Source organism: Cladophialophora carrionii, assembly GCF_000365165.1.
Source record: "Cladophialophora carrionii CBS 160.54 unplaced genomic scaffold supercont1.4, whole genome shotgun sequence".
NCBI classification, from domain to species: Eukaryota; Fungi; Ascomycota; class Eurotiomycetes; order Chaetothyriales; family Herpotrichiellaceae; genus Cladophialophora; species Cladophialophora carrionii.
The window spans coordinates 337,483-357,181 of NW_008481829.1; the positions used below are offsets into that span (position 1 = coordinate 337,483).

General features: G+C 55.1%; 8 protein-coding genes across 8 annotated transcripts; 3 read left to right on the plus strand and 5 right to left on the minus strand.

The window, feature by feature from the left end:
• Nucleotides 1-152: 152 nt before the first annotated feature.
• On the minus strand, nucleotides 153-371 carry G647_04789 (uncharacterized protein; the record flags this gene model as incomplete). The annotated part of the gene is made up of 1 exon (XM_008729126.1): nucleotides 153-371. The coding sequence occupies one exon, from the start codon at nucleotides 369-371 to the stop codon at nucleotides 153-155; it is 219 nt and encodes a 72-aa protein (XP_008727348.1).
• A 611-nt stretch (nucleotides 372-982) lies between these two features.
• G647_04790 (uncharacterized protein) lies at nucleotides 983-2,166 on the plus strand (the record flags this gene model as incomplete). Its single annotated transcript, XM_008729127.1, has 3 exons — nucleotides 983-1,026; nucleotides 1,085-1,458; nucleotides 1,538-2,166. 3 exons carry the CDS (start codon nucleotides 983-985, stop codon nucleotides 2,164-2,166), a joined length of 1,047 nt encoding a protein of 348 aa, XP_008727349.1.
• A 640-nt stretch (nucleotides 2,167-2,806) lies between these two features.
• Nucleotides 2,807-4,090, minus strand: G647_04791 (uncharacterized protein; the record flags this gene model as incomplete). The annotated part of the gene is made up of 1 exon (XM_008729128.1): nucleotides 2,807-4,090. One exon carries the CDS (start codon nucleotides 4,088-4,090, stop codon nucleotides 2,807-2,809), a length of 1,284 nt encoding a protein of 427 aa, XP_008727350.1.
• Nucleotides 4,091-7,156: 3,066 nt separating this feature from the next.
• On the minus strand, nucleotides 7,157-9,250 carry G647_04792 (glycine-tRNA ligase; the record flags this gene model as incomplete). Its single annotated transcript, XM_008729129.1, has 1 exon — nucleotides 7,157-9,250. The coding sequence occupies one exon, from the start codon at nucleotides 9,248-9,250 to the stop codon at nucleotides 7,157-7,159; it is 2,094 nt and encodes a 697-aa protein (XP_008727351.1).
• A 306-nt stretch (nucleotides 9,251-9,556) lies between these two features.
• G647_04793 (uncharacterized protein) lies at nucleotides 9,557-10,885 on the plus strand (the record flags this gene model as incomplete). The annotated part of the gene is made up of 1 exon (XM_008729130.1): nucleotides 9,557-10,885. One exon carries the CDS (start codon nucleotides 9,557-9,559, stop codon nucleotides 10,883-10,885), a length of 1,329 nt encoding a protein of 442 aa, XP_008727352.1.
• A 1,214-nt stretch (nucleotides 10,886-12,099) lies between these two features.
• G647_04794 (uncharacterized protein) lies at nucleotides 12,100-12,948 on the minus strand (the record flags this gene model as incomplete). Its single annotated transcript, XM_008729131.1, has 2 exons — nucleotides 12,100-12,664; nucleotides 12,779-12,948. 2 exons carry the CDS (start codon nucleotides 12,946-12,948, stop codon nucleotides 12,100-12,102), a joined length of 735 nt encoding a protein of 244 aa, XP_008727353.1.
• Nucleotides 12,949-13,430: 482 nt separating this feature from the next.
• On the plus strand, nucleotides 13,431-14,801 carry G647_04795 (uncharacterized protein; the record flags this gene model as incomplete). The annotated part of the gene is made up of 1 exon (XM_008729132.1): nucleotides 13,431-14,801. The coding sequence occupies one exon, from the start codon at nucleotides 13,431-13,433 to the stop codon at nucleotides 14,799-14,801; it is 1,371 nt and encodes a 456-aa protein (XP_008727354.1).
• Nucleotides 14,802-15,323: 522 nt separating this feature from the next.
• Nucleotides 15,324-19,106, minus strand: G647_04796 (uncharacterized protein; the record flags this gene model as incomplete). The annotated part of the gene is made up of 1 exon (XM_008729133.1): nucleotides 15,324-19,106. The coding sequence occupies one exon, from the start codon at nucleotides 19,104-19,106 to the stop codon at nucleotides 15,324-15,326; it is 3,783 nt and encodes a 1,260-aa protein (XP_008727355.1).
• Between the last annotated feature and the right edge of the window lie 593 nt (nucleotides 19,107-19,699).

Below are 19,699 nucleotides of genomic sequence, written 5' to 3' on the forward strand. Positions count from 1 at the left end.
GGTCGTGGGAGTGATCCCTTGGCGGTTTCGAGATTGTCAAACACACGCTTGGCTTCAGGGCGGGTCGGTACTCAGTGCTGAGGATCGCTCGCCGATCTACGCAGCGGCCGAAGGAGCTGACCGATATAGCGATAGCATGCGGGTCATCTGCCTCACCCCCCTGGAACCAAAACTTCCTTTCGCGTTGCGGGCAGACCCAGCGGCGGAACATCACTGGCCCCCAAGGCATCGGCGGTACCACTGGTTGTTATCTCTGGCTGCTTCAGGGGAGACTCCGCCTGTCCATCGAGCGATATAGGCGAGCCATTGGAGTGCAAGGAATCATATGAGCTGTGGCGCCGGCTGCTGCCTCCAACGAAGACGGTGGACATGCTCGAGGACGACAGTCTCGTGGGTCCTGTGCAGTCAGCAAGTTGGCTTGGTCAACAGCCATGCACTCTGGCGTCGCTCGTGGGCAACCTTTCTGGTATCCTGGTCTCGAGGTGGACGGTGCTGTCATGTCAGTGCATTGAAGACAACGAGTCCTCGTGATGGGGCCTATTGGCGGATGTCATCAATGTCAGACACACCGAGGAAACGAGTTTAGTATGGCGCAATGGCTCTTAGAGATGGATGTGATGCAGGACGGGATGAACTCCCAGCTTCGTATTGGGTATTGAGCATCGTGGTGTTGGCTGGGAAGCCGGAACTGCCCATACCTCGTACTGTTGGATCGTTTCTCTCTATATGATACGTCTCTTCCTTGTCTCGCCGGTCACCAGTGTATATGGGATACTTGTAGAAGGTGAGGATGAAAGGACGGTGAGGGTTGACAACCGAAGTGGCACCGTGAGTCGGACTCTCGCCATGAGCATGACGTCGCCTTGTGTGACTGAATTGGACTGTACGAGTAACTGACTGTCGACTGTCCTGACTCTTTGCCTGCCACCCTGCCTAGTCAAGTTCCAGGACTCTATATCGTGCACCCAGTCCGCCCATCGTCATGTCGGCCAAGATAGCAAAGACCATCGCGCGGCAAAAAGAGAAGTATGCCCTGACATTGCCCTGCAGAGAGCCAGCCCTCACTTACTCGCTTGTGCTGCAGAATCGCCGAGGGCAACTTCTACGAAGCACACCAGCAACTCCGGGTCATTACCGCTCGCTACCTCAAAGCACAAGACTACCCCTCCTCCTGCGACGTGCTGTACAATGGCGCCCTGTTGCTTCTTCGCGCTGGGCAGGGCGGGTCAGGCGGGGACCTTGCTGTCATGCTCATCAACGACGTCTACGTGAAGGGCGAATATCCATGCAACGACGAGAACAAGAAAAGGGTGTTGGAGATCTTCCATGCCTTCCCCAGCGAGGAGCCGACGCGGAAGCGGTTCGTCGGCGACATGGTGTCTTGGAGCGCGAAATACGGAGACTTGGAGCGAGGAGACGCAGACGTCCATCACGAGGTTGGGAAAGCGTTCGCCGAAGGTGAGTGGAACAGGATCTGACCCGGTCATGCACATGCTACAGTCCCGCTGACATTACATGCGTGGCTGTGTGTGTGTAGAAGGAGAAGCCTACGACGCCGAACGACATCTCATCATCGGCACATCAGCATCGGCTCCCATTCTCGCCTCGGTGCACTACAACTGGTATAAGACCGACCAGCCGCACCTCGCGGCCATCTACGCCTCTCGCTCGGTCCTCCCCTACTTGCTGGTCGGCAACCTCGCGTCTGCAAACCTCGCCCTCTCGACATTCACATCCCACCTGACCACGTCCAACCCGGCCCTGCTCGCCATGTCGCAACCGCTCGAATCGGCCAAATCGGGTCTCTCACTACGCATATTCCCATCAATCCCTCTCCTCAACTTTCTCGCCCTCTTGCTCCTTGCGACCCAGAAGGCCGACTCGTCGCTCTTCAGGCAGCTGGCGAAATACTACGCCCCTCATCTCAAGGAAGTCGAAGGTCTGTGGAGCGAAGCCCTCGCCCACATTGGAGAAATCTGGTTCGGCATTAAAATCCCCAGACAGTCAGGTAACCCGTTGTTCGACATGATGGGGAGTATGCTGTTCGGGGGAGGTGGTGGAGGCGGTGGTGCCAAACCAGGAGGGACGCCCAGGTCGGGAACGCCAGGGCCTGGCGGCGCAGCAAAGAAGGAGATTGAGAAGCCGCCGGCCATGGATCTAGACTGAGGTCGCTACTTACGCAGGACGGGAACTACGATCCGGCGCACCGGCGGCATGGAGTGTGAGGCAAGCAATCCTAGCTGAGGGGGGAAATGAACTGTCAGACCGGCCAGACAAGCAGCTATCCGGGCCTCTCGAATTGGATTATCCCGTCATCCGGTCTTGCTATTTGACAGTCCATCCACCACTGGTACGTAACTCAGTGTGCCGCGGCAGGGTTAGCAGATGATAACCCATCGGTCCCCCGGACGGAACCAAGAAAATACTTGCATCTCTGGATACTTTACACTCCCAGACAGCGAAGTACGGGCCTACAGTCTCATGCACGGTGCGAGAACGACCTCGAAGCAATATTTTATCATTTCTCTCGCATTGCATAAATGCGTCTGTAGTCTTCACACATGCATTGATACAGCTACCGTAGCTCATTGATGCATGACTCGTGGAATCATCAATCATAAGTCGTCAGCCTGTCACGCCGCGGCCCAAAACCTCGGTGAACGCCTACACTCGCCCAATGCGATCTGAAGACGCGCCTACCACCTGTGTTATAACAAGTGACAACGGAGAGTCTCAGTACAGTAGTCCCCGTATCACGCTGACCAAATGCTGCTCCTCGGTGACGTACAGATTTTCACACGCAGCCTCAGTCGTAGACGCCGACCTCGTCCCTCCCGACCATGGCGCCCATGCCCAGACTCTCGCCAAACATCCACGCCTCGTCCTCGGCGCGACCGACCTCCCGCCGTAGACTCCCCATGATCAGCCCCATCAACTCTTCCTTCTCCGCTTGGGCCTCGTCCTCCTCGTCCTCGTCCTCGTCCTCGTCCGCCGCTCCCGCCACGGTGCTCGACGCGGCGGATTTGCCCTTGGCGCGTGCCCGTTGCCGCGACATCATTTCGTGGAGGAGGCGTTCGATGCGTTCGCGGTCGCGCCGCTCCGAGTCCGACTCGTCCAGGGCTACGGCCTCGGCTTGGGCCCGGGCGGCGGCTACGGCGGCTACTTGTGCGTCCATGTGCGTGTGCGTGTGCGTATGCGTATGCGTGTGAGTGTGAGTGTGCGCATGACCATGTGTATGTGTATGTATGGTGCGGGTCCCGGCCACTGAGGAGGAATGCGGTGGGCCGTTCAGGTGCTGGTTTTGTCGTGCGCGATGGCCCGCTCGGCGAGTGGAGGCTTGGACGGTTGACTCGTGGAATCGGTCGTCGTTGTCATCGTCGTCGTCGTCGTCATCATCATCAGAGAACCCTTCCCCTGCCGCCATGGGGGGGTGATGTACTTGGACGTCTTCGTCGTCCTCTGCCCCGCCCTCGCCTTGACCGTCGTTCGTTTCGTCGTCCGAATCGGTGAGCCTCAAGCGGCTGGGAAGGACGGGCAGCTTGGGCAGCACGGGACGGCCGGTGACAGGGTTCAATGCAATGATGGATTGATTGGGAAATAGTGCGGCCGAGGAATGCGGACTGAGGGGTCGATTCGGCGAGACTGTCGGGTCGTACCTATCGGCCGCCGCGGCGCGATGCGGAGGGGATAGTTGTGGGATGGGAGGTGGGATTAAGGCTGCGCTGCTGCCATCGAGGACATTGTGGAAGGGTGATGAGCGTGGCGGTGACGGTGAGAGGGATGGGGTCGACACTGAGCGTTGATGGCTCCGCAAGCGCGGCAGCTGGCTCCCGTACTGCTGCTGCTGCTGCTGCTGCTGCTGCTGTTGTTGTTGTTGTGGTTGGGCTTGTGTCTGCGACGGAGAGTCCTGGGTGTCATTTTGCCCGTCTAATTGAGTTGGTTGTGCTCCGGAAGCCGGTCGGCGCGACAGATGTGTCGAGAACAGATTCCGGCGCACTGATCCTGACGTGACCGCGTTGGAGGTCGAGGAGAGGAAACTCGAGGTCGTGGGAGAGTACTCGATGGGGTCGCGTAGGGGGGACGGAGCCATGGCGGAAGTAGGTAATTATGTATGCCCCTACCTCATTCGCTGCGGGAGGAGAGTGTCGTTCTAGACAGGATACGGATACTGTGCTGCTCGCCGTGTTGAGTAAACAGCGTGATGGAGTAAACAAATACTCGACGGTGACAGTGAATCAAGACGCGACGTGAAAGTCCGCTTCCGCCAATCAGAATCACAGCTGCTCGTCGCCGACAGCTACTTGTACTAATTAACTAATTAACCCAAATACCGTCCACTTCATGAAGAGCAAGGATCATGTGGGTAGAACGTCCGGCGGGGCTGCTGAGATGCCAATATGCCTGCGCTGATCGGTCACTGTGTCTGAAAAGCTCGAGGTAGCCGGGGAGTCTCGACTTTTACATCTCAGTTTTCAACTGAGCAGGAGGGCAGCTGTTGCTCCTCCCAGAGCAAAGGTATGCAGCGCCCAAGCTACCCATTTTCTGGTGGCCACGGAATCTCTATGCTTAGTGGATGATGCCCGTCAAGAGACTACTGAAGTAAGTCACATAACCATGAGTATGAGCTTGCCTTCGCTGTCTCAGTATCGTCGACTACAGAGCAGGGTCTCTTCGATTAGTGTATATCACCACAATCGCTCTAGGTACCTCAAGGAGGAGGTGGAGAGTCCGAATTACAAGACAATGGAGCTTGTGCTACACCAAGACCATGTTGATCGGGATGGACTCAGTACCTCTGTAATCGAATGTATACGGAGGATCAAGCCCTTCTCTCCCAGATTCTTCGACTTTGGTCATTCCTCTCGGGTCTACAAGCACCGTAAACTCAGTGGTTGAACATAGAGACATTCTAGCGGTGAACATGGCTTCATTGACGAAGACGTCGTCTCGGAAAAAGTGATGAGATACGCGGGGAACTGTCTACAGAACGAGTTTATTAGGCCCATGACTCAACGGAAAGCGCATTCGACACAGCTCATTCACAATCTGGAAGGAAAGTCGCAGGCCGATCCGAATGTTCTTCCATTCTGAACAACACTGCGCATGCTGGACTGGCAATGACGAAGAGCCCGGCGGTCTCGAGTGAGAGTCGGAGCCAACACAGTGTGGCAATGCCTGACAATTTTGAGAGAGACGACGATGAGGAGACTGAGAGCGGGTTGAAGTGTCATCTGAAGTCTCTTCATCGTGCCTCTGTGTATGAGGTACTCGTTGGTACCTCGTAGTTGAGCCTTTTCTCCAAAAGTGTGGGAATCCCATAACGACGGCTGTCTTGTTCAGATTCTAAGACTTCTCTTCTCAGACACTTCCCAAAGTCGACTCAACTGAGAAGAAGTGAGATAATTCAACGGTCTCGATGGAAAGAACAGCGGGCACGATTCAGCTGTCATGGCATGACTACTGTAGTGACATCCTACACAAGTTCGACACAGGTCAAGAGAACTTCGGGCGAAGATCCTAACCACAACTTGACCGTCTCCAGGACCGGCACTGTGAAAGTGAGCTTTCAGCATAAAGTCTTGACAACCTTTGATGACGGCGCAACCTTGTAGAAAATGTTGCACATGATGTGCGCAATGTCCTGGTCATATCACTCTCAGTCCGCATTACTCACTTGGGAAATGGGCTAGCAATAATCACAATACTTTGCAGCCTTCACAGGCACTTGGTACCCCAAGCAGTGATACTCAAACTTGCAGACTGCAAAAAGCTCGAGGAGAACTAGAATTCATGCATGCAGGTGGATATCTCCACTAGGCTCCGTATTGTACGCGCAATTGGTCCGTGCATTATCAGAGCAGCAACTTTCAATTGGGCGATCACAGTGATTGGTCGGATTAGCTAGCGCCCTCAGCGCTATTACTATGCCTACTTAGATAGGTATGTTGTGGGTATCGGTACGCACATAATGCATAACCCTTTGGTGCAGCGCAGGAGTCGATGAGAAGAGTGCAAACAAAGTCACGACGTATCAAGTTACGCTACAAACATGCAGCTGCCGCAGATATCTGGGGCTTTGGCCATCTTGTACCTCCGAATGAGTATCGGCACGTTTCTGTGGGAAGAGGCGACACTTTCCGATGCTTCTTCCCCCTCTTCATTGCGGATGAAGAACTTGTCCGTGCCGTCCATACTACTGGTAACCGAATCACGTTTGTTGCTCGAGGATATTCTTCAGATTAACCCTGCAACAAGAGCGACGGCTGTTCCAATTCTCTGGATTCGTGAGCGAGAAGCAATCTATCCTCCAGGACATAATCGGACAACACGGGAGATATATAGCCCTCATCCTGCGGAGTGGCGTAGCAGGTATTATATGTTGGATGGCTAGAAGTTCCATGACAGGACATTGAATATCTGCGTGGTACTACATAGACAGGGGGTTTGCGAGTGCAATCGGCTTCATGGTCACGGACTGATGTGGTTGGTAAGCGAAGGAGCTCTTACGAACTGCTTTATGCACCCGGCGATCGCCTTCAACCACGTTACCTTTGATACGGAGTACTCTCCACGTCTATCGTGACCAATGTTGAAGGGACGAGGGTGAGCATAGGCCGCATCACCCTCGCACAGGGTTGCGGATCGAGCCGTCCAGGATGATTTGTGCCTCAGAGAGCTGCAACGCTTGGAGGAACGCCCGGATAGGAAGCGCGTGATGGTTTTGGTGAGGCCATTCTTCGACGGATAGAGAACGGATATGCACAGAGCGGAGGAAGATGCAGCGTGAAGGGACAGGAAATAGGACGAGGACAATGCGAAGTTATCATGCCACGACCTTGGACCATGGCGTTCGAAACTTCCGCCAAATGGAGTAGAATGAAATGCATAGTAAGGCGCCGGAAACGAAACGATAACGGTACACTTTTCATCTTCAGTCTTGCTTCAGTCTTCATTTTTCATACATGACACTTAACATGGAGGGCCCAGCATTTCCCGCCACGGTGCTTTGGCCCTCTCCGAGGTGCAGTCTATTTCTTCGCGCTGAAAGAAAAGATCGCACCATCAAAGGTCGGGTATCTCAAGAACATTAAATCAATAGTCGGCTGCCTCCTTCGGCCATCCATGTCCAACACAAACACACGCGTACACTCACACATCACTCGAGATCCTGCCCCTCGAAAGCCGGAAGTCGCTTCGCCACGTCATCCCAGGTCTCCTCTCCGTCGACCAAGCTCTTCACAGCGCCGATGATGTCGTCCTCACTGGCCCTGACTTGCTTGGTGGAATCGCGTTCCCGCAGCGTCAGCGTATTGTCCTTGACGGTCTGGAAATCAATCGTGATGCCGAAGGGTGTACCGAGCTCGTCGTTGCGAGCGTATCGCTTGCCGATACTGGCGGACGAGTCATCCACTTTATTGGACACCCCGACGCGTCGGAGGCGGGTGGTAAGCTTCTTGATGAAAGGCTTGAAATCCTGATGGCCGGACAGGGGGACGAGCAAGACTTTTGTCGGCGCAACGGCAGGGGGGAAGGAGAGCACTCCGCGAGCGCCGTCTCCTTCACGAACCCAAAAGACGTGTTCCATCACGCTGTAGAGGATGCGGCCGATACCAAACGACGGCTCAATGACGTTGGGCGTATACTCTCTTACGTGCTCCGTTCGCTTCCTCTTCTCAATCTTGATGAGGTCCTTCTCGAGCTCGGTCTTTCCACTGCCCACACCTGGCGTGTCAACTTCGATCTTCCCGTTCTGTTGCAGCTCCATCGATAGCTTTTCGCGCAAGTCTTGTGACAGAGCATCCACAGCGGCTTCGACCGCTTTGGCATCCTTGCGGAATTTGGGTCCAAGCTTCTTACGCTCCAGATCAATTTGGTATTCTTCTATGACGAGGGGTTGGGCTCGGGTTTCGCGGACGACGAGCGGTGCGCCGGTCTTGTTCATATGCACCGTCAAATCGTAGGCGCTGCGGTCCGCGCACCCGACGCACTCGATCCAGCCGTAGGTGGTGAATAGTTCGGCGTCCCAGCAGTCTGCAGCGTAATGTGCCATTTCGTTGGCCATGTGCTGGCGGAACCGCAGTTTCGAGGGCTCTACCCCGAGTTTCAGCAGGAAGTCTTGAATTCTGACGAGAAAGTATCCGAGGGTTTGGTTGTCGACTAGACCGGTCGAGACGGCTTCCCCAATCGTGACTGTATCAGGCTTTGTGCTTCCGGCGAGCTGGGTCTTTCTGTTCAAGAGGGACAACTTTGTGTCTTTGACCTCTTCGAATCGGGGATGCTTCTTTCCGCCTTCTGGGTCCACGAAATGTTCAATCTCGGCCATCAAGAACTCACGGACACGGAGGAGCCCGGATCGCGGGGAGATTTCATTGCGGAAGGACTTTCCAATCGAGGCGGATGCAAAAGGCATTGACTGCTGATTGAATTCGAGCAGCTTCTGGAAGTTGAGGAATTGTCCCTGAGCAGTCTCGGGGCGGAGGTAGCCGTTGGGTTTATCGGCGCTGGGCCCAATCTGAGTTTGGAACATGAGGTTGAAAGCCTTGGGAGGCTCGAGATCCGCTCCAGTAGTAGGGCCCTTGATGTTGTACTTTTTGATCAACTCTCCGAGCTCATCACCTCCATAATTGTCAATCTTGGCCAGAGTCTCCTCGTACTCCTGTACCAGCGCATCGTCGAGCTTCTCGACTTTTGCTTCCTTGGTCTTCTTCTTTTTCTTGGCTTCTTTGGCCTCATCAGCTTCAACTGTCTGGCCACGCGCAACCTTATCCGCCTTCAATCGGTCCTCGAGCACGCCCTCAACCAGGTGATCAGCACGAAAGATCTCCCCGCTCTTTGGGTCCTTGCACATCCAGTCGGCGAATTTGTCCACATGCCCGCTGGTTTTCAGCACCGCCTCCGGAGTCAGCATGGTACAGTCAACCTCGAGCATGTCTTCTTCCAGGACGAAGTGCTTCCGCCAAAGGTCGACGACATTGGCCTGCAAGGCGCATCCCGGGGGCCCATAGTCGAACAACCCGCGCTCTCCGCCGTAGATCTCGAATGAAGGGGTATAGAACATGCGCCGTCGGAGGGTAGTCTCGATGACGGAGCGATCTAGCACGTCGCCGGTTCTTGTCGTAAAGTCGGCCATTTTAAGGTCTACTTTGGTGGGTTGGAACTTTGCAGCACAAAATGAAGTGGTGGAAAAAGATTTAGTGAATGGAGAAGAGAAAGTGAGAAGCGCTCTGAACCGAGAAGACAAAGCGCGCATGTAAAGGAAGAAGAGGAGGTGACTCAACGTGACTCCTGAGGTGTTTATGACTCGAAACGCTGATGTTGCTGCGCTGCCCCCAGAAACGTTTTGCACAAGGTGCGTGACTAAGATGGACTAGCGCAGCCTCGTGCTCGACTTGGATGGCAGCCTTGCAGTGTGGGGATGCGATCTGCCATTTTCTCCACAAAAAATTCTTCGACATGCAATCGGCCTTCTTTCACATACGCAGTCACCGCCCGCATCAACTGTCGAAGGAGCGAGCTTGACTTAGTCTTCCTTTTATGTGCGTCCAGGCTGTCCAAAATGCCCACTCGAACAACCAGACTCTCTGACAAAGCCGCTCTCCCTTTCAAAACATCCAACAAACAGCGGCGACAAGAACTGCACATCAAGCAGAAGCGTGCCCGAGATGCACTTAAGCGAGCAGACCGGTTCAGCCGCAAGAAGGAAGAGGCAAGGAATCCTAAATTACGAGAGGAGCGGTTACGCAAAAATGTGCCAGCAACTTTGGACAGAAAGAGAGTTTACGATGAGATCGCAGACGAGCCGGAGAATGGTGGTTTAGGTGTGATTTATGACGTGGAGAGGCTGAAGAGGCGGAAGTTGGCCGAGGAGCAGGCATTGGAGTTCGGTGGGGATGGAGACGAAGGAGCAGATGAGCCCGTGGATAACGAGGACAACGACTCTATGCTGGAGGAAAGTGACGAGGAAGAGGATCAGAATGAAAGCGACGAAGACGACCGCGAGTCGGATGACCTCGACGATCTCACCCAAGATCCTTTACCCTCTAAAAAGCAACTGCAGTCCAAGCAAAGACAATCTCGCGCCCTTTCACCAACGCGATCCACGACCTCGACGAACCTCTCTCTCGCCCCCTCCGCTCTCGCCGCAAAGTTCCCCTCTCTCTTTCTCTCACCAGACTCTCCTCCACCACCACCGCCCAAAATACTCATAACGACATCAATTAACTCCAACCTGCATGACGAAGCCGCTCTCCTGACCGACCTCTTTCCCAACAGCAGATATATCCGTCGTTCCTCGCACCGCTATGGTTATAAATTCTCCGTGCGCGAGATATCCCAGTTCGCAAGTAAACACGGGTACACAGCTGTCATCGTCCTCGAGGAAGCAAATCACCGCAAACAGCCCGGAGGCCTGACGATCGTGCACCTCCCAGCGGGTCCAACGTTTCACTTCTCATTATCCAATTGGTACTCTGGCAAGCAGATCCCAGGGCATGGACGACCGACACAGCATACCCCGGAACTGATGTTAAACAACTTCACCACGCCGCTGGGTCTGTTGACAGCTCACCTGTTCCGCTCGCTCTTCCCACATTCACCTGAATTGCAAGGGCGGCAGGTCTTGACGTTGCACAATCAGAGAGATTATATTTTCCTTCGGCGGCATCGGTACATTTTCCGCGCGAAACGAGAAACAGAAAAATCAGTGGTAGGAGCAGACGGCAAGGAGATGAAGGGTGTTGAGGAGATACGAGCTGGGTTGCAGGAATTAGGGCCCAGGATGACTCTGAAGTTGAGGAGGATCGACAAAGGTATTCATCGAGCAAGTGGCCAGGATTGGGAGTGGAAGAGTAAGATGGAGAAGGTGAGAACCAAATTCCAGCTGTGATTACTGTAGAATGGATATCCTCCGCAAGACCCTCCAAGAAAGTGGCTTGACGGGAATTTGAAGAAGGTGCTTGATCCATTTCCCCGATAGCCCTTGTGCCTGTGCCTGTGCCTGTGCCTGTGCCTATGTCTGTGCCTGTGCCAACCCACCGCCAGCGGCTATCGCTAAAACCGCCGAGTCGTCCTAGCCCGGGCGAGAATATACCTAATTGTCGGGAGCAAGCAACTGGCGGATGCGGCCGACGGTGCCTGTCTAGATTTCTAGTCTCCGGGACGAAGCCCTTGCAAAGTATGTAAGAAGTCGAGCTTCGTGAGGCCGCGGGAGACAGAGACAGGCATCCCTCTGAAACGCGGAGCAAATCACGCAGGACGGTTCGCCAGCTAATCGATGTTCCAAGTATTGAGCAGCTCGGTCGTGACCATCACTTTCTGGACATTGCTTGTGCTTAACATCGGACTAGGCCTAATTAGGTCTAGCCCTACTCTATACACACTATTTTCTCCAAGACTGAGAAGCTGCGATGCATATGGCAAGTTTGCTAGATTCAGTGAAAGGACAAAGCGGAAGGGTATAGACAGGGAACAGCTCGCATGTCAACTGTAGCATATCGACATGGGCGGCCACGACTGGCTGAGGGAGGTATTATGTACTATACCATTCGTGGATCCCTGTATTCGACTAGTCGTTACGGTGGATACGGTGGAGTACTAGGTACTGAGATAGGTATGTAGCAGTCGACGCCCATTCATGATATTCAGTATATCGCTGTGATGACCAAGTTACGGATATCTAGAGACAAGGCGGGGACTCTGGCTAGGATCGTGCGTCGAGGTCGACATGGGTACGAGTGTACACAGCACGGTACAGGTGTCAGAACTCGAACGCTTACCTCGTACGATAGAGTACTAAGTTGTCAGCCTTGTAGAACTACTAGTATACTGCCATCTCTCTGCTCCGTCCATGGGCGGTCCTGATTCTCCTGGACGCACCAGCGGTGGGCTCATACAGGGAGTGGGATGCCTCTCATGCAAATCCGCACGGGCGTACGAGTAACAATCGCCAGGTCCTCTGGTGTCCCACGTGGCCACGTGTCTTACAGGACGGGTCGGATCTATTGATTCTAGCGAGTACTGTGTATGTAACCCGCAATCCCTTCTACTGAATAAGACCGAAGGCCCGGCATGCCTGGCTCTTACTGCGCACACTCTGCCCCCCTAATCCCTTTTCTCCATGTACGGTAGACAGGCCTCATAAATCTCCTTGTAAACCGGATACTTCATGTGTCTCTGGAAGACTTCTTCATCCACCACCCTCGCACACTGCAGGGACCCGGCAATGAAGAAGTCAGTATAGCTGGGCCGGGCGCCCAGCACGAACGGGCCCTCGGCCTTGTTTGTGCGCATCAGGTCTCCGACGGCGCGCATGCCCTCGCTCACCGCGTCCCACGCCTTTTCCTCCTTGTCGGCGTCGAGCAGATCTTCGAGCGGGTGTCCCAGCGAGGTCTCGCGCGTGCGTCGGAAGTACTCCTGCGCACGGGGAGATAGGATGCGTATCTCCCGTGGCATCACTGAAGTGCGGAAGGCCAGCCCGCCCACGGTGCGTGCTTTGGCCTCGACCTCCCTTCCTAGCTCCGACGTCAGCGGTACCGGCGGGTCGGGGTAGGTTGACTCGAGGAACTGTGCGATGGGTGTCGAGTCCATCATGTATGTGTTGGTCGGCACGTGGTGGATCGCCGGAACCGTGTATCGCCCTGCGGCGGATTCGGGGGGAACCAGGCCGCTGCGGAGCTTTTGAATTAGAAGATTTTGGCGCCATGCATTAGGACATGCAGAGGAGGAAAGAGGTCAGAGGAAGAGATAGGAAGTGACGACGAGGCCAAAAATCATAACTTACAGCCCTTTCAGCGTCGGCTCGATGTCCGGGAATTCCAGAAAGACGGTCTTGTAGGGGATTTGCTTGTAGTTAAGCATGAGGCGGATGCGCCAGACAACGGGAGAGAAGCAGACGTTCTTGGTACAGGCCAAGTCATACAAGACAATCTCGGCTTCACGGTGGTCGGCCATGTTGTTCTGGTACCGTGGCCGAAATGGAGGATCAGTGGAGGAGATAGTAATGTGCAACTGTAGGTGGAGCTGCCTTACGGTCTATTTAAATGTCGTCGTCCGTCCGGCTACTAGCACAGAACCTCATTATGACCAATGCTGTGAGGACGACGCGTGGATGCCTAGTTACACTGCACATATCTGATATATCCGAGTACGAGGACAATACGTCCAAGCGGTTCAGGGCCTGTTCAGGGGCAACAGGCACCAGGGATGGACATGGCTACGTCATTCCGCTCCACGGCCACGGAGACGCCCGTTGTAGGAGGTACTCCGTACACATGAAAGCAACACGAGCCATGGCCAATGCAGCGCCGAAGTACGCCGCCGGTCTTCGCTGCCCGTTCGCCCCGCACAGAATAGAGAGCGGCAGGGTGAAAGGGAGCCAGCAGGCGAGTGAGGTGGACGTCCACAGTGATTGCCAGTAGGGTAAGAGACTCTGCATGGCGACTACTACGCCCTTTGGACGCCAGATGCGCGACGAGCACTTCGCCTTCGCGAAGTCCTACACGCCCCTCAACCATGGCTCATACGGCGCCTTCCCACTGGCCGTGCGCTCGTATCAACGTGCAATCCAAGAGCAAACCGAGTCCCGGTCCGATCGATTCATCCGGTTCACGGCTCGCTCCCTCCTCCTCGAGTCCCGCTCCGCTGTGGCCAGCCTGCTCAATGTTCCGCGGCAGACGGTCGTCTTCGTGCCCAATGCCACCACGGGCATCAACACCGTGCTGCGGAACCTCACCTGGAACGAAGGCGACGTGATCGTCTACTTCAGCACCGCGTACGCGGCGTGCGAGAAAACCGTCCTCCACGTCTGCGAGACCACGGCCGCGTCGTCCGTCCGCATAGACGTGTCCTTCCCCAGCGAGGACGACGACCTCGTCCGTCTCTTCAGGGACACCGTCCAAGGGATCAATTTGCAGCGGGACAAGCGCGTCCGAGTCGCCATGTTCGACACTTTGTGCACGTTCCCCGGGGTCCGGCTGCCCTGGGAGGCGCTGGTCTCGGCGTGCAAGCCGCTCGGCGTGCTGAGCCTCGTGGACGGCGCCCATGGCATCGGCCACCTTGACCTCTCCCGTCTGGGCCAACCAGATTCAGATCCGGACTTCTTCACGACGAACTGCTACAAGTGGCTGTTTACGCCGCGCGGGTGTGCCGTGCTGTACGTATCAAGACGCCACCACCACCTCATTCGCACGACATTCCCGACGTCCCACGGCTTCACACCCCTGGAAGACGCGCATGGCCTGACCTCGAACAGTTCGGACGACGACGACGACTACCTTGGCGATCTGTTTGCCTGGGCCGCCACCGTCGACATGAGTGCCTATCTGTGCGTCCCGGAGGCGATCAAGTTCCGGTCGCACACTTGTGGTGGTGAAGCCGCCCTCAGAGACTACTGCTTCGGTCTTGCACGAGAAGGCGGCAAACGTATGGCCGGCATCTTTGGCACGGAAGTTCTAGATAATCAGACGTGCACGCTGAGTCAATGCTGCTTTACTATGGTCCGGTTACCCCTGAGCTTTGCGGTCGAACCGGACGACCGCACTGGCTCTGGTTCCGTCACTGGCACCCGTACACCCACCGAGTGCAGCCCTCCCATCTTCCCGCCCGAGAGAGGCCCCGCACTCGCGAAGGCCATCATGGACAAGCTGATGACGGACCACGACACGTGGATCCCGGCCATGTTCTACGGGGGCGCAATCTGGGTGCGAGTCAGCGCCCAGATATACCTCGAAATGGCCGACTTTGACTGGGCCGCCGAGGTGTTGGCGGCCCTGTGCAAAGAGATAAGCGATACCGGTGCTGGTTGAAGCCTACATAATTCACATTGCGGCACCGATACAACTCCTGGAGGGGCCTCAACGTTCGCTTGTGTCGGCATGAGAGACAGTACATGAATGCTGCGTATCCGGTCGCGACAGACTTCAACGCGGAAACATATCTTTGGTGATCCTCCTCAATACCGCCAGGGATTCTTCGAGGAAAGGATGTCATATAGATACAACGAGGCACTCTAACACAGCAGGTCTTGCCAGTCAGAATGGGGCCCATGGCCCGGGTGTATCATCCACCCGGCTGCGTAGAAATATTCCGGTCACAGCCATCAAGGCTGCCCGCGGAGTTCTGGACTTAAACCAGCTCGCTCACACATCATGAAAAACCCGGAAAACACTTGCAGATTATAGCTCGGCTTCCGTGCTGTCAAGCGTTCCACGTCTCTGTTATCCAGGGTCCATGAAACAGCCGCATTAAACTGCCAGTGCTGAGCCAATGTACAGCTAGAAATAATTTCAAAGCGTCGTAGCAGGGACATCTTCCCTATTGCTCCCGTGCTACCTCTTCTCCCTTTTCTTCTTGTCCACTACAGTCTCTAAAACCTCTAGCCTCTCCTTGGTGATCCGAATTGCATCCTCCAACTCCCTCTGGCTGATTTTCTCCGCTTTGATCTGGTCTTCCACATCTAGACTCGATGCAGACTTCGGACGTCCTTGCCTCTGTTGCTTTAACTTTTGCTTTGCGAGGACACTGGCCTCGTTCTTGTTGCGGCGCTGATTCGCGCCAGACTGCTGTCGGAGCACGACTGTGTCAACGCTCGCGCGAGACTCGAGCCAGTCCCAAAACTCGTTCTCTTCCCGCACCCATATGCTGTCGTATGCTGCCATCCGACTGGAGTGCGAGCTGTGCGGACTTAATTGGGTTGAGGTGCTGGGTCCACGAATCCACAAAAGCACGACCATAACACACAGTATTGCGACAACGGCCTCCATCTTCAGCACCGGCCTTAGGATGTCGGTCACGGGCGTGAGAGGGCCTCTCAATGGCTCGAAGACGCCCCAATTTGGAGCTTGTGTCTTTTCCTCCTGCTGGATCTCTTCCTTGGCTTTCTTTTCACCTTTGCGCTTCTTCTTGATCAACTTCGATCCCTTGCTGGCGTTGGTCGTTCCCCTAGGACGGCCACTAACCGCACTCTTGAGCACCTTCATCAGCTGGTCACCATATTGCTGCTGACCATCAGCGGCACCCTTTTCGATTGGTCCTTTCAGCCATGACTTTGCGGTCCATTCGACTGTACAGTTCATTTGCAATCTGGTTTGATTGCCCGGAGCCCAAGAGAGACAATAGCGAGTTTTGGTGCTGAATGCGCTTCCGCTGGGCACATCAGGCGTCTGCGTGGAACATGTGACGCTTACCGACTTTTCTAGATCAAAGGCATCCAGATTTTCCGTCGTGATACATTTCGTTTGCTTAGGGCCAATGCTGCCGCCGAGCGGCTTGATATACGAATACTGCCGGCTTTTGATGTCGTTGTTTAGGCCTTTCTTATCGTCCTCGAAGACGACTTCTGTGCATTTACACTCGTCGGCCAAGAACTTGCGGACGAAAAAGCCCGACTCGGGACCATACAAAAGAGAGTATATCTTGCCCAGAGGAGCAGGGATAACCTCATCCTTGATGATCTTGTCGTAGTGGGTGCCGCCGTCCGAGCATTCGGTTGGTACATGTGTTGCTGGGCCAGGGAAGTCCTTAGCTGCCTCGGGCAATCCAGCTTGGGCAGCAAGGGGTTGTGGGACATCGCCCGCTGTGCCCGCCAGAATGCTAGCCGTTTGAGCAACAGCGCTTGCATTCATGCCAGATGGTTTCCTAGACACAACCTTGGCATCCGCAACGTCGCTGCCAGCAGCACTGGCACTGCTGTCCAAAAGACTCGGGGCGCTGTCATCGTCTTCGGAACCTGATTCTTCAGTAGTGCTCCCCTCACTAGGTTGACCACTTGCTCCATCTTCTACCACAGGAGCAACACTGGCTTCCTCGGCAGCCAGCTGTTTGCCGTTGATACTCTTCTGGAAACTCGCTGGGTGGCTGACACGCCATATTCCAATGAGCAGCTCGTACGTCTGCTCTCGGTAAAGCAGACTTCGAAAAGTATGACGCGCATGCAGCGTCTGGATGGCAATGGCATTTGGAAACACCACAGCTGTGCTCTCGCGCTCTATGCTTACCACTTCCTCGAAGGAGATGACGACCGTCGTAACCCAGCCAAGGATGTTGCTGAAGAAGCATATGTGGCCCTCGGATATGTAAATCCTGCCGGCTAACAAAATCTCCTTCTGCAAGGCACAGCTGTAGTCCTCAATCAGATAGTCATCCTCGGGGACACTTCGAAACTGCTGATGAAAGTTGCGATTGCGCTGCTTGGGAGCCATTGTGAAGCCGGTCAGACGAGGTCCTGTAGCTGGGTTCGCCAACGTCGCAGTGCTAGCTCCTATCATAGCCCCAATGGCGGACTGACCCGTTGCAGTGGACGAGCCTCGCGACCGGCGCTTCATTTTACTGCGGACGCTACCCGTTCGTTTGATCGATCCCACTTCGCTCTCAAAGACACTGCCATTGGGAGGCGTCCGCTCTCCGTTGTTTGCTGCGGCGATGTTTTGGGCATGCCTCATGCTACTGCCCAACGGGTCTGGTATCTCGGCCACGGGCGTTGATGTGGCAGATATTTTCTCATATGCAGCTGAGACTGCGCGTTTAGCAAGTGTGTCCTCCACCTTGGCTGCCGCCACGTCTTTCTCGAGCGTGCTGTCTTTCCGCAGCTCGGAAAGCTCGGATTTCGGGGCAGACGCACCCGCATCGTCGATAGTCAAACCCAAATGCTCAAAATTAAGGTCTCCTGACCCTAGAGTCTCCACCGCGAGCTGTCTGCGTAGTGTCTCGGGCTCGGACACTTCCTCTTCTTCTTTGATGGGTTCTTCGACGGTTTTTGGTTTAACAGCTGGGTCCGAGGCATTGGTACCTGAACGATTGCGATTTTGGCCAGTCAGGTTTGTTATGGTCGTCGCAGCATTTTGTGCTGCAGATACCCATGAGGAGAAGATGCCCCCCGATGGTGTTCTCTTGTCGTCCGTGGGCGTCAAGGGCGCGGTGACAGAGGTAGAGAGCTTGCTGGGTTGATGTGTCGTGGAGGACGTCGACCGAATCCTCCGATGTGAGATCATGTTCCCAGATGAGCTTACCACGATGTTCGAGCCATCCGGTCCGGCTCTCGCAACTGGCGTTTCCGACTTCGGAGACCCTGTTGACCCTTCAAACCGAGTATCGGTCGGAGTCGGAGGTGTGACGGTCGTGACGGGGGTGTCGATGACGCGTGCAGGAGGTGTAAGTGGTCGGAGGGAAGTTTCAAGGTTCGGCATCGAACTGGTTTGAGGTATAGCCGGCACTGGTGGCACTGGTGGAGGTGCATCAACGGGCTTGGGCTCATTGTTGGCCTGTACCTCGGTGTTGGATCGCATAATGCTACTCTCATTGCCTGTGGCACCCATGGCAGGCATGGTTTCCCTCCTCTCAGGACTGACTTTCGGACTCTTACCCTGCTTCCCAAACACATCTCTAAACCTTCGTACGGGTGATTTGCCTCGAGTGCTGACGCTGTTTCTCCGAGAATCTGGCTGCAATGTGTCTGCTCGATCAACCAGCCCAGCTGCAAACGGCGAGGCTGGACCTGACTCTGGAACAGGCGTGGATTTCGGAGAAGGGGAACCAGAGACCTCTTCTGCAGGCTCAATCAGTGTGGGGATCTTGTCTATTGATAGTCCCTTGACGGGGCTCTGGAGACTATCGCCATCACTGCGTGTGGTTGTGGTGGATATCAGAGGCGAAGACATCGATGCGAATCCCGTATGAGAGTCACGAGTGACGAGAGGAGGCGTTTCGATTTCTGAATCGTCGGTGAGTAGACCCGCATCGGCCTCACCACCGTGGCTGCTCGCACGCCTACTCAAAGCAGGCTGCGGACTTGTCATGGCGCTCAAGCCAGTTCCAGTCCGTCCTCTGGCAAGATCTTCGACTGCAGCCTTCAACTCGGCCTCGCGCAGTCTCCTCCTCTGCCGCTTGCTGTGGCCAGGCAACAGCTTGCGCACGCCGCTACTGCCAGACTTGTTGCTACCATCCTGACTTATCGACCGTGCACTCTGTCTTGTGGGCGACTTTTCAATGGTGATCGAGTCGAGGGAATCGGTTCGCAGGTCTCGTATTGTCTCGTCAATGACGGGCTCTGATGAGCGGCGCCTGTTGGTGAGCACTTTCTTCAGACCCTTCAGCTGAGGAGAGGGTTCGGGCATCGTCTGGGCGACATGAGGGGAGGACGAGGCAGAGATTGCGGCCATTCGAGGGTTAAGGACGTGTTTAGAATCTCAATTGAAGTCGCATCGTCGTGACATCATGCGAACAATGAAGGCGGAGGAAAACGAGTGGCACGTGTATCCCTGTAGAGAGGGGCTTAACATGCAGTATCACATAGAAACCAATATTGATAGGATCGTAAATGTCGAAGAAAGAATGTAGTAGAACCGAAGGGGGGGGTGAGGACAATATGTCCGTCCTCACACCGTTCTCAGATGCTTTGGTGTCTGGTCGCTGTGGCTCTCGTTGTTTGCGTTCAGGCCGCCGCCAAAACTGTCAGGTCAGGGAAAGAGCTGTGCTGATTAGCTGACGAGAGCCGGAATGCAGGCGACTTCTTGGGGGTCAAATCGCTATTGGAAAGATGCAGCTGTCGGACGCTTGGTGGCTTGTGTCCTCCCTGAAAGTCAACAACGTATTCGGTAAGTGCTGCGCACAGAGTCTTCGCACGCAGCCTTTACGAGTACTCCGCCTATTTGTGCGGCGCTGCTCAATATGCCGCGTACTGGCTATGAGCGCGTGTGAGCTGTGTTCG